At 41.2% G+C, this 12,487-nt stretch overlaps 1 protein-coding gene and 5 non-coding genes across 10 annotated transcripts in view; 2 read left to right on the forward strand and 4 right to left on the reverse strand.

Annotated features, from left to right (window-relative positions):
- The window catches only part of ak7b (adenylate kinase 7b), a 135,148-nt gene that overhangs the window by 71,634 nt on the left and 51,027 nt on the right, over positions 1-12,487 (forward strand). For all 5 annotated transcript variants that reach the window (XM_089003875.1, XM_089003876.1, XM_089003878.1 and 2 more), the window contains one exon: positions 10,033-10,121. In XM_089003875.1, coding sequence (XP_088860001.1) covers positions 10,033-10,121 — 89 coding nt within the window. The remainder of the gene's footprint in view (positions 1-10,032; positions 10,122-12,487) is intronic.
- trnav-aac (transfer RNA valine (anticodon AAC)) lies at positions 746-818 on the reverse strand. The gene has a single exon. It is a non-coding gene; the product is annotated as a tRNA-Val (tRNA).
- On the reverse strand, positions 1,614-1,686 carry trnav-aac (transfer RNA valine (anticodon AAC)). Its single transcript has one exon. It is a non-coding gene; the product is annotated as a tRNA-Val (tRNA).
- Positions 2,300-2,372, reverse strand: trnav-cac (transfer RNA valine (anticodon CAC)). The gene has a single exon. It is a non-coding gene; the product is annotated as a tRNA-Val (tRNA).
- trnad-guc (transfer RNA aspartic acid (anticodon GUC)) lies at positions 2,992-3,063 on the forward strand. Its single transcript has one exon. It is a non-coding gene; the product is annotated as a tRNA-Asp (tRNA).
- Positions 3,875-3,947, reverse strand: trnav-aac (transfer RNA valine (anticodon AAC)). Its single transcript has one exon. It is a non-coding gene; the product is annotated as a tRNA-Val (tRNA).

Raw genomic sequence — 12,487 nt, forward strand, 5'->3', positions numbered from 1 at the left:
TTCCCCAGTTTCAAACTCGAGACAATTTCTGCTTGAGACGATTCTGAGAAACACGACAAACCATGTGTACAAACTAGACACCCTTGTTTCATATCACCTTGTTCATGCTAAGGCATTATGAAAGTGCGTCTTGATTTGGCTTGAATAGGTCCTTTTAAGATGATTTTACCTGGTTGTATCGTCAACTGTATCTTTGCCTGTCATGAGGAGAACCATGTTTTCAATACTCTAAGGGGTATTTTTGTGAATTATGGCATTTTCATGATTCAGTTCTCAATTCCTTGATGGGGAATTGTTGTGAACTTTAGTATTTTGTTCAAGACGTTTTTCACCGCTGACCAAAAACCAGCTGGGATTCTTTCCACCCAATTTGGAACTGTGGACCTTTCGTGTGTGAGACGGACATGTAAACCACTACATTATGGAAACAGACGACTCATGCCTGTTTCAAATCAGGGTGTCGATGTCACTGAACTGACAGTGTGGGTGTATGGAGCATTGTTGTAATTTTTAGATTGTCACAGTAAATCCAAAGTGAGCTGGGATTGTTTCCACCCAGGTTCGGACTGTGGACCTGTCGTGTGTGAGAGAAACATGACAACCATTACACTATGGAAACACATGACTCCTAATAGTTTAAAATCAGGATGTCCATGAACTGACAGTGTGGTTATATGGAGCCCAGTTGTGAATTTTAGATTTTCATGAGGGCGTTTTTCACAGCAGTTCAAAAGTGAACCGTGATTGTTTCCACCCAGTTTCGAACAGGGGACCTTTCGCGTGTTAGACGAACGTGATAACCACTACACTATGGAAACTGTTGGCAGAGGTATTTTCATTTTCAGACACATTGATCTATGTTACTGATCGCGTGTCTCATGATTGGGCGTGAAGAGTTTTTTCCAAGCTGCATATATTGAGATTATAAATGATGTGCCCAAACGAGACACCCTTGTTTCATACAAGGTTGTTCATGCCAAGGAATTATCAAAGTGCCTCGTTTTTGCAAGGATAGGTCCTTTTAAGATGATGTACCCTGGTTGTATCGTCAACTGTATCCTTGCCTGTCATGAAGAGAACCATGTTTTCAATACTCTAAAGGGGTGTTTTTGTGAACTATGGCATTTTCATGATTCAGTTCTTGATTCCCTCATGGGGAATTGTTGTGAACTTTAGTATTTTGAACACGACGTTTCTTACAGCCGACCAAAAACGAGTTGGGATTATTACCACCCAATTTGGAACTGTGGACCTTTCGTGTGTGAGACGAACATGTAAACCACTACATTATGGAAACAGACGACTCATGCCTGTTTCAAATCAGGGTGTCGATGTCACTGAACTGACAGTGTGGGTGTATGGAGCATTGTTGTAATTTTTAGATTGTCACAGTAAATCCAAAGTGAGCTGGGATTGTTTCCACCCAGGTTCGGACTGTGGACCTGTCGTGTGTGAGAGAAACATGACAACCATTACACTATGGAAACACATGACTCCTAATAGTTTAAAATCAGGATGTCCATGAACTGACAGTGTGGTTATATGGAGCCTTGTTGTGAATTTTAGATTTTCATGAGGGCGTTTTTCACAGCAGTTCAAAAGTGCACCATGATTGTTTCCACCCAGTTTCGAACAAGGGACCTTTCGCGTGTTAGACGAACGTGATAACCACTACACGATGGAAACTGTTGGCAGAAACATTTACATTATCAGACACGTTAATCTCATTTACTGATGGCGTGTCTCATGATTGGGCGTGAAGAGTTTTTTCCAAGCTGCATATATTGAGATTATAAATGATGTGCCCAAACGAGACACCCTTGTTTCATACAAGGTTGTTCATGCCAAGGAATTATCAAAGTGCCTCGTTTTTGCAAGGATAGGTCCTTTTAAGATGATGTACCCTGGTTGTATCGTCAACTGTATCCTTGCCTGTCATAAGGAGAACCATGTTTTCAATACTCTAAAGGGGTGTTTTTGTGAATTATGGCATTTTCATGATTCAATTCTCGATTCCCTCATGGGGAATTGTTGTGAACTTTAGTATTTTGAACAGGACGTTTTTTTTACAGCCGACCAAAAACCAGGTGGGATTATTACCACCCAATTTTGAACTGTGGACCTTTCGTGTGTGAGACGAACATGTGAACCACTACATTATGGAAACAGACGAATCATGCCTGTTTCAAATCAGGGTGTCCATGTCACTGAACTGACAGTGTGGCTCTATGGAACGTTGTTGTAATTTTTAGATTTTCACTATGACGTTTTTGACAGTAAATCAAAATTGAGCTGGGATTGTTTCCACCCAGTTTCGAACTGGGGACCTCTCGTGTGTGAGACGAACGTGATAACCACTACACTATGGAAACAGATCACTCATAACTGTTTGAAATCAGGGTTTCCGTGTCATTGAACTGACAGTGTGGTTTTCCGGAGCCTTGTTGTGAATTTTAGATTTTCTAGATGGCGTTTTTCACAGCAGATCAGCAGTGAGCGGTGATTGTTTCCACCCACGTTTGAATTGAGGACCTTTCGTGTTTTAGACGAACGTTATAAGCACGACACAATGGAAACTGTTGGCAGAGATATTTTCATTTTCAGACACGTTAATCTCATTTACTGATGGCGTGTCTCATGATTGGGCGTGAAGAGTTTTTTCCAACCTGGATATTTTAAGATTATAGTGGTATATATCTCTGCCTGGCACATGGAAAACTATGGTTTTATTCCCTGATGCATAGTTGATCTAAATTGAAAATGTATGGCCGACACAGTTTTTAACAACCAATCCAAAAGAATTAGGATTATTTCCAGCCAACTTCAGACCAGGTACTCTCGTGCGTGGGAGACAAATGTGATAAACACTACACTGTGGAAAGACGTGATACCTTTGTTTTTAATTTCTTTTTTATCAATCAGACCTGTAAACCAAGTTTCCTGACAGAATGTCTGGTGTTTGGGCGGTAATAGCTTCATGGTACAACGTGTTCCTCGTTAGTATAGTGGACAGTATCTCCGCCTGTCACGCGGAAGACCAGGGTTCGATTCCCTGACGGGGAGTGGCTATCACTTTAAACTTGTCGATGATGTAGTTTTTCACTCCTCATGAAAAAAACATTGGGATTTTTCCCCAGTTTCAAACTCGGGACAATTTCTGTGTGAGACGATTCTGAGAAACACGACAAACCATGTGAACAAACTAGACACCCTTGTTTCATATCACGTTGTTCATGCTAAGGCATTATAAAAGTGCGTCTTGATTTGGCTTGAATAGGTCCTTTTAAGATGATTTTACCTGGTTGTATCGTCAACTGTATCTTTGTCTGTCATGAGGAGAACCATGTTTTCAATACTCTATGGGGTATTTTTGTGAATTATGGCATTTTCATGATTCAGTTCTCAATTCCTTGATGGGGAATTGTTGTGAACTTTAGTATTTTGAACACGACGTTTCTTACAGCCGACCAAAAACCAGGTGGGATTATTACCACCCAATTTGGAACTGTGGACCTTTCGTGTGTGAGACGGACATGTAAACCACTACATTATGGAAACAGACGACTCATGCCTGTTTCAAATCAGGGTGTCGATGTCACTGAACTGACAGTGTGGGTGTATGGAGCATTGTTGTAATTTTTAGATTGTCACAGTAAATCCAAAGTGAGCTGGGATTGTTTCCACCCAGGTTCGGACTGTGGACCTGTCGTGTGTGAGAGAAACATGACAACCATTACACAATGGAAACACATGACTGCTCTTAGTTTAAAATCAGGATGTCCATGAACTGACAGTGTGGTTATATGGAGCCTTGTTGTGAATTTTAGATTTTCATGAGGGCGTTTTTCACAGCAGTTCAAAAGTGAACTGTGATTGTTTCCACCCAGTTTCGAACTGGGGACCTTTCGCGTGTTAGACGAACGTGATAACCACTACACTATGGAAACTGTTGGCAGAAAGATTTTCATTATCAGACACATTAATCTAAGTTACTGATCGCGTGTCTCATGATTGGGCGTGAAGAGTTTTTTCCAAGCTGTATATATTGAGATTATAAATGATGTGCCCAAACGAGACACCCTTGTTTCATACAAGGTTGTTCATTCCAAGGAATTATCAAAGTGCCTCGTTTTTGCAAGGATAGGTCCTTTTACGATGATGTACCCTGGTTGTATCATCAACTGTATCCTTGCCTGTCATGACGAGAACCATGTTTTCAATACTCTAAAGGGGTGTTTTTGTGAGTACAATGATGAGAGCAGCAAGCCATGCAATGCGCTGTGTGATGCGAAAAGACACTCAGGCCACAAAAGCCCAGTACATTGAACGAACAAAGACAAGGACTGGGCAGATGAACTCAACCGCTTTTTCAATCGTTTGACAAGACGCCAGCCCCCGGCCCACCGCCACTTCCCTGTAGCTGCACCTGCACCAACTCCACTGTGGCCTTCCCTCCCTGCCCCCTCATCACGACCATTCCACAACCAACATCCCACCTCCCAACCGCTTGCCCACTAGCCCATGCCCTGGTCTGCACCTGTGCTGTCACCAACTGGCAGGTCAGTGAGGACATGAGGAGTCGAGCGTGAGGAAGCAGCAGGTCCGGATGACATCATCCCGACTCCTCAAGCCTGCTCGCCCAGCTGTTGACTTGTCCGCACTTGTTCAACCTGAGCCTGAAGCTGGGCAGAGTCCACAGCTGTGGAAACGTCATGCCTGGTCCCAGTGCCCAAGATTCCAACACCAAAAAAAGACTTCATCAACATCACAGGGATAATACTAGTGGGCCTGTATCGGCAGTAAATATGCACCTAAAAGCTAGCAACCACTCATTTGACGACAATGAGGTTAAAATCTTAGCGAAAGAACATAGATGGTTTGAAAGGGGAGTAAAATAAGCGATTTTCGTAAAACAGCTAAATCCTTCACTAAACCGATAAAGTGGTGTGGAGTTCAATTTGGATAATTCGTACAACAGCCTTCTTAGGCAACATAGGATTAGTAATGCTGATGAGGTGATACCGGAGCAAATGGGGCAATCAGGCGAGTCGTTATTCAGGACAATAGGAACAATCAGTGGAGCTGCAGGGAGTAGTCCTCTGCCCCCCCCCCAACCTAAGAGCAGGGACCTATCATAGCAGTGTCCGGCACCGCCATGTCTGGACAGTAGGGATATATATATATAAGGCTGATACTACCAGTAAGACTTTAGTTTGCTGAAGAAGGATCTTGGATAAGAAGCGAAACGTCCGACACTTCAAAGAAGTACACATGACAGCTGAAGAAACCTTGTCATTGTTGCTGACACAGTTTTGTAACAACCGATCCAAAAGAGTTCAGATTTGTTCCAGTCAACTTCAGACCAGATCCTCTCATGTCTGGTAGTAGTGCCGTAAATCTTGGGGATGATGTTTGCTGGAGGTACCAGGTGGTTGTATGACTGTTTGGTTATTTTATTTTCGTTTAGTAGGGGTTTGGTAGGGGTAGAGGACAGAACAAAGGAGGAAAAACACATACAACATGCACTACAAAAATGTCCTAAATGGGCAATAACTAAAGGTGCAGGCAGGTCAAAAACAAAAACAACACAAGACAGGGGAGAAAGAAAAAACACACAGAGGAATGGTAACATTGCCATAGGTAACATTGCTATACGTGAGCGAGATCACAGAACGCATACAAATAGCAATGAGGAAACACAACATAAACACTGTTGTTAAGCAGATTCCTTACTTACAGACAGTGTATTGTCGGTGTTCAAATACCTGACATGTTTCGGCGACTACTTCCGACTTCCTTTAGTACAACGACAACATAAACACACCTGTCAAACCACACACAACACTATGACAGATCTTAGTACACCCATAGGACAAAATACACCTGGAAAATAAATGCAACTCAATTTATGAAATCACAAGCAAATCATGCAAAAAATCATACATCGGAGGAATACGAAGGAGTTTTAATACAAGGAAAAATGAGCACAAGAAGGAGTGTGAGAAGGAGACAGCAACAATACAAGAGCAATAAAAGAACAAGCACAACAGGAATACCATAAATCAGCCATCACTACACCACTGCAAAAGAGAGAATCACATCATGGACTGGTAGAAGGCCAGAGTCATCCGCACCGAAGAAAACAAACATCAGCGCTGGATCAGGGAGGCCATTGAAATCCGGAAGCGAGAACCAAGGACCATCAACAGGGATGAGGGAGCTTACAAGATCTCAACCAGCTGGAGCAGTATCCTGGAGGGACGAGCGGAGCGCGAGGTAGCGTGACTTGCCTGTCATTTCTGACAGGTATTTCACGCCCTCATAGTCAGCTGAAAAAGGCGCGTCATAACAACATCCGTGAAACTCTGACGAAGGCGGAAGTATACGCTGAAACATGTATCGAACACCTAAAAAAGCCAGTGTCTGTAAGAAAAGAATCTTTTATAATTTAGATAACAAGTAGACAGTATGAACTTAACACAACTACTAATGTCACCGTTTTGCCCGTATCTTTGCATCTTTGGTGGTTATGTGGTTGGAAATTGTTTACTTTTATTCCCCTGCTCGCTTTCGGATTACGTTTACCGGTTAGGGTAACCAACAACACGTTTATTGTCACCAGTCATCCGGTACACCATCATGTTAAGAGACAAGTATTGATTAAGCCTCATGGTTCCATCTGGGGAACTGATGTTCCGGAACACTTCAAACACCATAACACGGGTAGTAAAGTAATGTTAGCTCTTTTTCCGCAAATTGGAGTAGATAAAAACATGCTACGAATTGACACAATTGATTACAGATTTCAAGTGTTTGTAAATGCCAGTTTGAAAGTGGATGAGATGCAAAACACTGGAATTGCGGCAATTACACAAATGGTGCTGCAAAATAGAAGGTTTTTAGACCTGTAGACAGCCCCACAAGGGCCGTCTGGGCTATGGTTGGTGACACTTGGTTGCACGTATATATACCCGAAAAGCCCATTCTATAAATCTATAAAAAACATTACTAATGCCTCTCTGTTATCAGGAAACTTAGAGATGCGATGGCCAAAGATCAACATCCTGATCACCTCTGGAGCTTTTCCATGCTCTTTGCAGGCCGTTGGTATACGACTTTGCTTAGACTGTTTATACCTGTCGTGATCGTGCTTTTTCTTATTAGTCATTGGTTGTATTGTTCCTTGTTTACCCGCGATGGTGACCTCTATGATCACCAGTTCCTATGTTAATTACGCGAAGATTTTGTACCAACAAATGCGTGATGGGGACATTGTGTTGTTATTTGGAATTTTATGCCATGGCCAGAGTGTGGTCGCTTCTACTGGGGGTACTGTACATTAATTAGATCAGAGGTTTCTGCCTTCTCTATGGGATTGTCTCCCTGTCCCATTAGTTTATGATGTTCATACTAAAAACCGTTTTGGAGATGTATGTACTGATGTTTTGAATGTGCAACAGGGGGGAAATGATAGGATAATTTTATATACACATCCTTAAACATCTGATGTTACATTTAATTTCTACTCTATTTCTTTAGTTTCGTCTAACTTGTTACTTTACATATTTGTAGTTTAGTGTAAACCGTTACTTTAAACATTCTTAGTTCAGTCTGCTTTTGAACTTTCACCTTTGTATCTAGTAGCTGATAGGCTCTTTTGAAATGATGTCATTCCTGTAGAACTACCTCGGGTGAGGGAGGGGCTCGCTCTCTCGCTGCTCTTCCTTGATGGAGTAACATGTCTCGACGCTGTAAGGAAGATTAACTAATCTTTTTATTTTCCACTTTGGTTCCTGCTTGATTTTTTACATTCAAATAAGTGATAACTCTTCAATCACAAAGTTGGATCTATCAAATCTGACAACATGAAGACACAGACAATCATTCAATCTTAAGCACTTTCTGCACACTGCACCCTTGAAGCAGTTGTAGATGAAAGAGGAGAATATCAAAGTGTCCTTTTCATCAGTGGATCAAGGACCTCATGGTGGATATTGCATGTCTACTACAAGCTAAGCTGTAGCATCCAATGACGAAGATAGATTCTCATATCATGTGTGTCCACGTAAATCCGCTTTAATTCTAAACAGACATATGCATCGGCACTCTGTGCTGACGCTCCTTTCTTCTCATCGGGGGCTCCTCAAGTCATGCATCCATTCAGCCGTAAACTGTACAACACAACAACCTTTCCACTGAACAAGGTGGGGCTGTGAAAATGCAACCCATTACAGGCGCAAAAAAAGCAGAATCGCCCCAGGGCTGTCCAGGAATTACAGTCAAATGGCACTGACATTCCTCCCAATCAAAAACAGTGCTGGCATATTTGTGCTGCCGAAAAGGCGCAACCGCTCAGCAGTCTCCTCCTTCCAGGAGATTTACATCCAGGAGATCATACAGCCGTTTGTGAGCTATACAGTCCGGTGTTGGTCTTCCTTTAATTATCTCCTGCTTCGATGGAAAGTCCAGTTTCGAAAATTCTTTCAATTTAGATATGTAATCCTCCATTCTGAAAATAAGGCGAAGCAACACGAAACAATGACTGGATGGTTGCACTTAACTTGCTCAATCTTTGCTGTAGCTTGTTGTCACAAATTTTATTCTGCAGCCGAGGAGTCGCAAGCAGAATCTCTGGAATCACCAGCGCCCCCTGTCATGAGGCAGGAGAACTGTGTGCCTCACCTATGCACACAGTTTTGATAAAAATAAAATAAAATAAACGCTATTGTACAGTGTTTATAATGTACAGTGACTGTACATTATATACACCAGCTAAAGTGTAGAAATTTAGTTCATATCTTAAAAGTTTTTGAACACTTTAATAGCGATATGCAGAGGGACAGCAATGCGGTCTCACTGCAGAGCAAGCCTGCACAGTTAGCATAGTCATTGCGCAATCCATGGTGAAGCTCAGCCGGCTGCTGCCTCACCGCTCGTCTCTACTGAGTATTTGAAAATGTGAAATTTCAGCGATTTTGAAAAAAAAATCCAAAAATGGTGAAGTTTAATGGAAAAGAACTTTAAAGTACAAATTAATTTATTTTTTCATTTGATATTTCCATGATGACAAGTGAAGCACAGCCTCACCTGCCTCCCCTGACTGCACGTCACTGGTTGAATAATAGAAACACGCCTACTCACAATGGAATGCTACCTGAGAACAATGTCCGATTTTAATAAAATCCCAGACATTTTAGGTTGAAAACCGAATTGAGAACTGAGACGTTCGAAAACAGCGGTTTGACTTTTGTTACACTTGTGTTGTCACACATACTTGTCAACATACTTGGGTGTTCATACAGGACATATATTGTCCCAAAGTTGTTTCACTGTTCTCATGAATAAAAGTATGCTCAGACTTTAATGGTTTTCTTTTGTTAATGTTTTTTTGTTAATACAGTAAAGTCTCGTTATATCGATATCGGATATATCGATAGTCCCGGTTATATCGATACTATTTCTATGCACGCACGGAGAAAATTACATGCAAACAGGGTCGGATATATCGATAGTCCCGGTTATATCGATATTTTTTCGGACTCCCTTGAATATCGATATAACGAGACTTTACTGTATATTTTATGCTGACCGGGCCCGCCTGTCAAATTTTAAAAATCAATGTGGCCCCTGAGCCAAAAGGTTTGCCCACCCCTGGTTTAGAGTATACAATTAACCTACCCGTAGCCTGCATGTTTTTGGGATATTAGAATACACTCACACATGTACGGGGAGAAGATGCAAACTCCATACTGAAAGGCCAGAACCTGGATTTTAACCTACAATCTCTAATCTTCGCCATGTCATTTATTTTGTCATGTTATTACCGGATTATTCATTCTGAACTGCTGATTATTATGACATAGTCGTGTTCTGTTATATTGTGATTTTGCATGATTGTACTTTGCTTTCTATAATTGTGAGGTCATTATGGAATTATGCTTTTTGACTTTTTGACTATTTGCATATGATGCAATATTAGTGCGAGCCATGGTCTGTTTTGTTTTTTAATAAATTTTTATTCTGCTTGTATAGCTCTCATGGCTTGGACAAGAAAATGAAATACCAGTCTTTGGAAAGGGCAACAACATTGTTCCCACGATTCACGTCAGTGATCTTGCAAGGTAGAACACAAAGGCATTACTCTATACCAATGTTTATTTAACACTGTACTGCAGCACACTGGTGTGATACAAAATATATTCAAAACATGCAGCAAATCCTCCAATGGATGTAAGCAAATTTTACATTGGAAAAATACCGACTCAATGGAAGCAGGACTACTTCAAGCGACATTCAGCAAACAAGTCATTTGAATAATGTTGGAATACAAAGACTCAAACTGGAAAATGGATTGGTACAACATTGCAGTCAGTGCTGTTTCATCTCCGACTTTCATTGTTTTGCCTCTCGGCATAAACGTAGCTTGTCTTAAAGCATGCTGCAGCAGTAGAAATAACCTGCACTATTTTTTTCTTTCTCTTTCTGTTTCTGTCTCTATCTGTATATGTACAGTAAAGAAAATAAGTATTTGAACGCCGTGCTATTTTGCTATTTCTCCCACTTAGAAATCAAGGAGGGGTCTAAAATTTTCATCATAGGTGCATGTCCACCGTGAGAGAGATAAACTAAAAAGACAAATCCAGAAATCACAATGTATGATTTTGTAAATAAGTGTTTGAACACCTGAGAAAATAAATGTTAATATTTGGTACAGTCACATTTGTTTGCTGTTACAGAGGTCAAACGTTTCCTTTAGTTTTTTTAGTGTTTGCGCACACTCATACTATACCTGCCAACTACTCCGTTTTTGGCATAAAAACAAGGGTTTTCATTTTCCCATTCCGGGTTATCGGTTAATAATGAAAATTGCAGTTTCCAATAAAAACAATAAATCAAAAATCGTCAACATAGTAAGTACTCAACGTTTAAATTAGAATCAGAATAAGAAAACCTTTATTTGTCGCACAATGGGGACATTTGCAGTCCACAGCAGCAATTGAAAGGGGATGGGTGGGGGGTTAAAGGATAGAGAACAAGATATTCTAAGAATAATAAAATAAAAATGTCAACTGTATACTATGCTAATGTAAATGTGCAAAACAGTTTCATAAAAAAACTGTACATAGTGCAAGTATCAAGAAATGCATATTATATATTGCATCAACCCATATTTACAAGTGTCCATTTTTTTTCACATGTGATCATTGAGAATTGCAAAGCCTGACAGCAGTCGGTAGAAACGAGCGGCGGTACCTCTCCTTCTTGCAGCGCGGGTGTAATAGTCTCTGGCTGAAGGAGCTACCCAGTGCTGTCAGGGTGGGCAGGAGGGGGTGGGAGGGGCTGTCCATCATAGCTTTTAGTTTAGCTAGTGTCCGTCTGTTGCCCACCTCCTCCAGAGAGTACAGCAAGCAGCCCAGTCCAGAACTGGCCCTCTTGACAAGGTGCTCCAATCTTTTCCTGTCCCGGGTGGTGATGCTTCCTGACCAACAGACAATTCCATAGTGGATGGCTGAAGCCGCCACAGAGTCATAGAAAGTATTTTGACCCCTGAACTCCAAAAGACCTCAGTTTCCTGAGTAGGAAGAGGCGAAAACACGAGAAAGGTGATTGGCACAGTGCCAGCTTTCGTTTCCTTTAGATGAATTGCGCATGCACAAGGTCCGGGTCTTTCCTTGAATCCAGAGTGACGGCTCATTCCTGCAATCGAAACTCAAGGGTTAGCATTGTTCTTAGCATTGTCATTTAATGGCAGGTGTGAAAAGTAAAAGAAAACTACAGTCGTTTCGTGAGGATTACTCCCAAGCATTTCCAGGAGTTATACTTTGTTAACGAAAATTTGAAAATTACGCGAGTTTGAGTTTCACTCAAACCCGCGTCAACCTTGGCTAATAGCTGCCCGTATAACTGATTATAATTCCCGTGGTAGTACGTTATACATTATTTAACATGATAAAAAACTCTAACAAGAGGAAATGAAGACAGCTTGCTGTGCATGTACACGTTATGCTTTTATCAATCCAACCGTATGCAGTGCTAAAAAAAATATAGAAATACGATTGACGATTACTTTTGCTGGTTTTCAATGACAATAGTGGCGATTGGTGGCAGCATTGTCGTTGGTTATCAGCAGTTTAGACGAACTGAATTTGAGCCAAAATGGTCTTTGTAAGATTGTTTCACAACTAAAAAAAGTATAAAAGTAGTACGCTGTACATTGTTTGAAATGATAAAAAAACATACAATACGGGGAAAACTTATTAGTTGACAGGTCAGGAGTTTGTTGTTAGCTATTTTTATCAATGGATTGTAGGTTAGATGTGCATATTTAAAGTTACGAACAATGTCTTACTACCTTGATATGCTTCTTACGGAGCCACTTCTTGGATTTCCTGGCTGTGTGCTTCGGGTCTTCGTCGTGTTGGTGTCACGTGCGGATTGACAGCTGGGGGCGTGGTCGCTTCTCCCCGCTCCCACCACCTGCTGTCTA

The sequence above is a fragment of the Hippocampus bargibanti genome, linkage group LG09 (genome assembly GCF_051943395.1).
Source record: "Hippocampus bargibanti isolate YZ-2025 linkage group LG09, ASM5194339v1, whole genome shotgun sequence".
Classification (NCBI taxonomy): Eukaryota; Metazoa; Chordata; class Actinopteri; order Syngnathiformes; family Syngnathidae; genus Hippocampus; species Hippocampus bargibanti.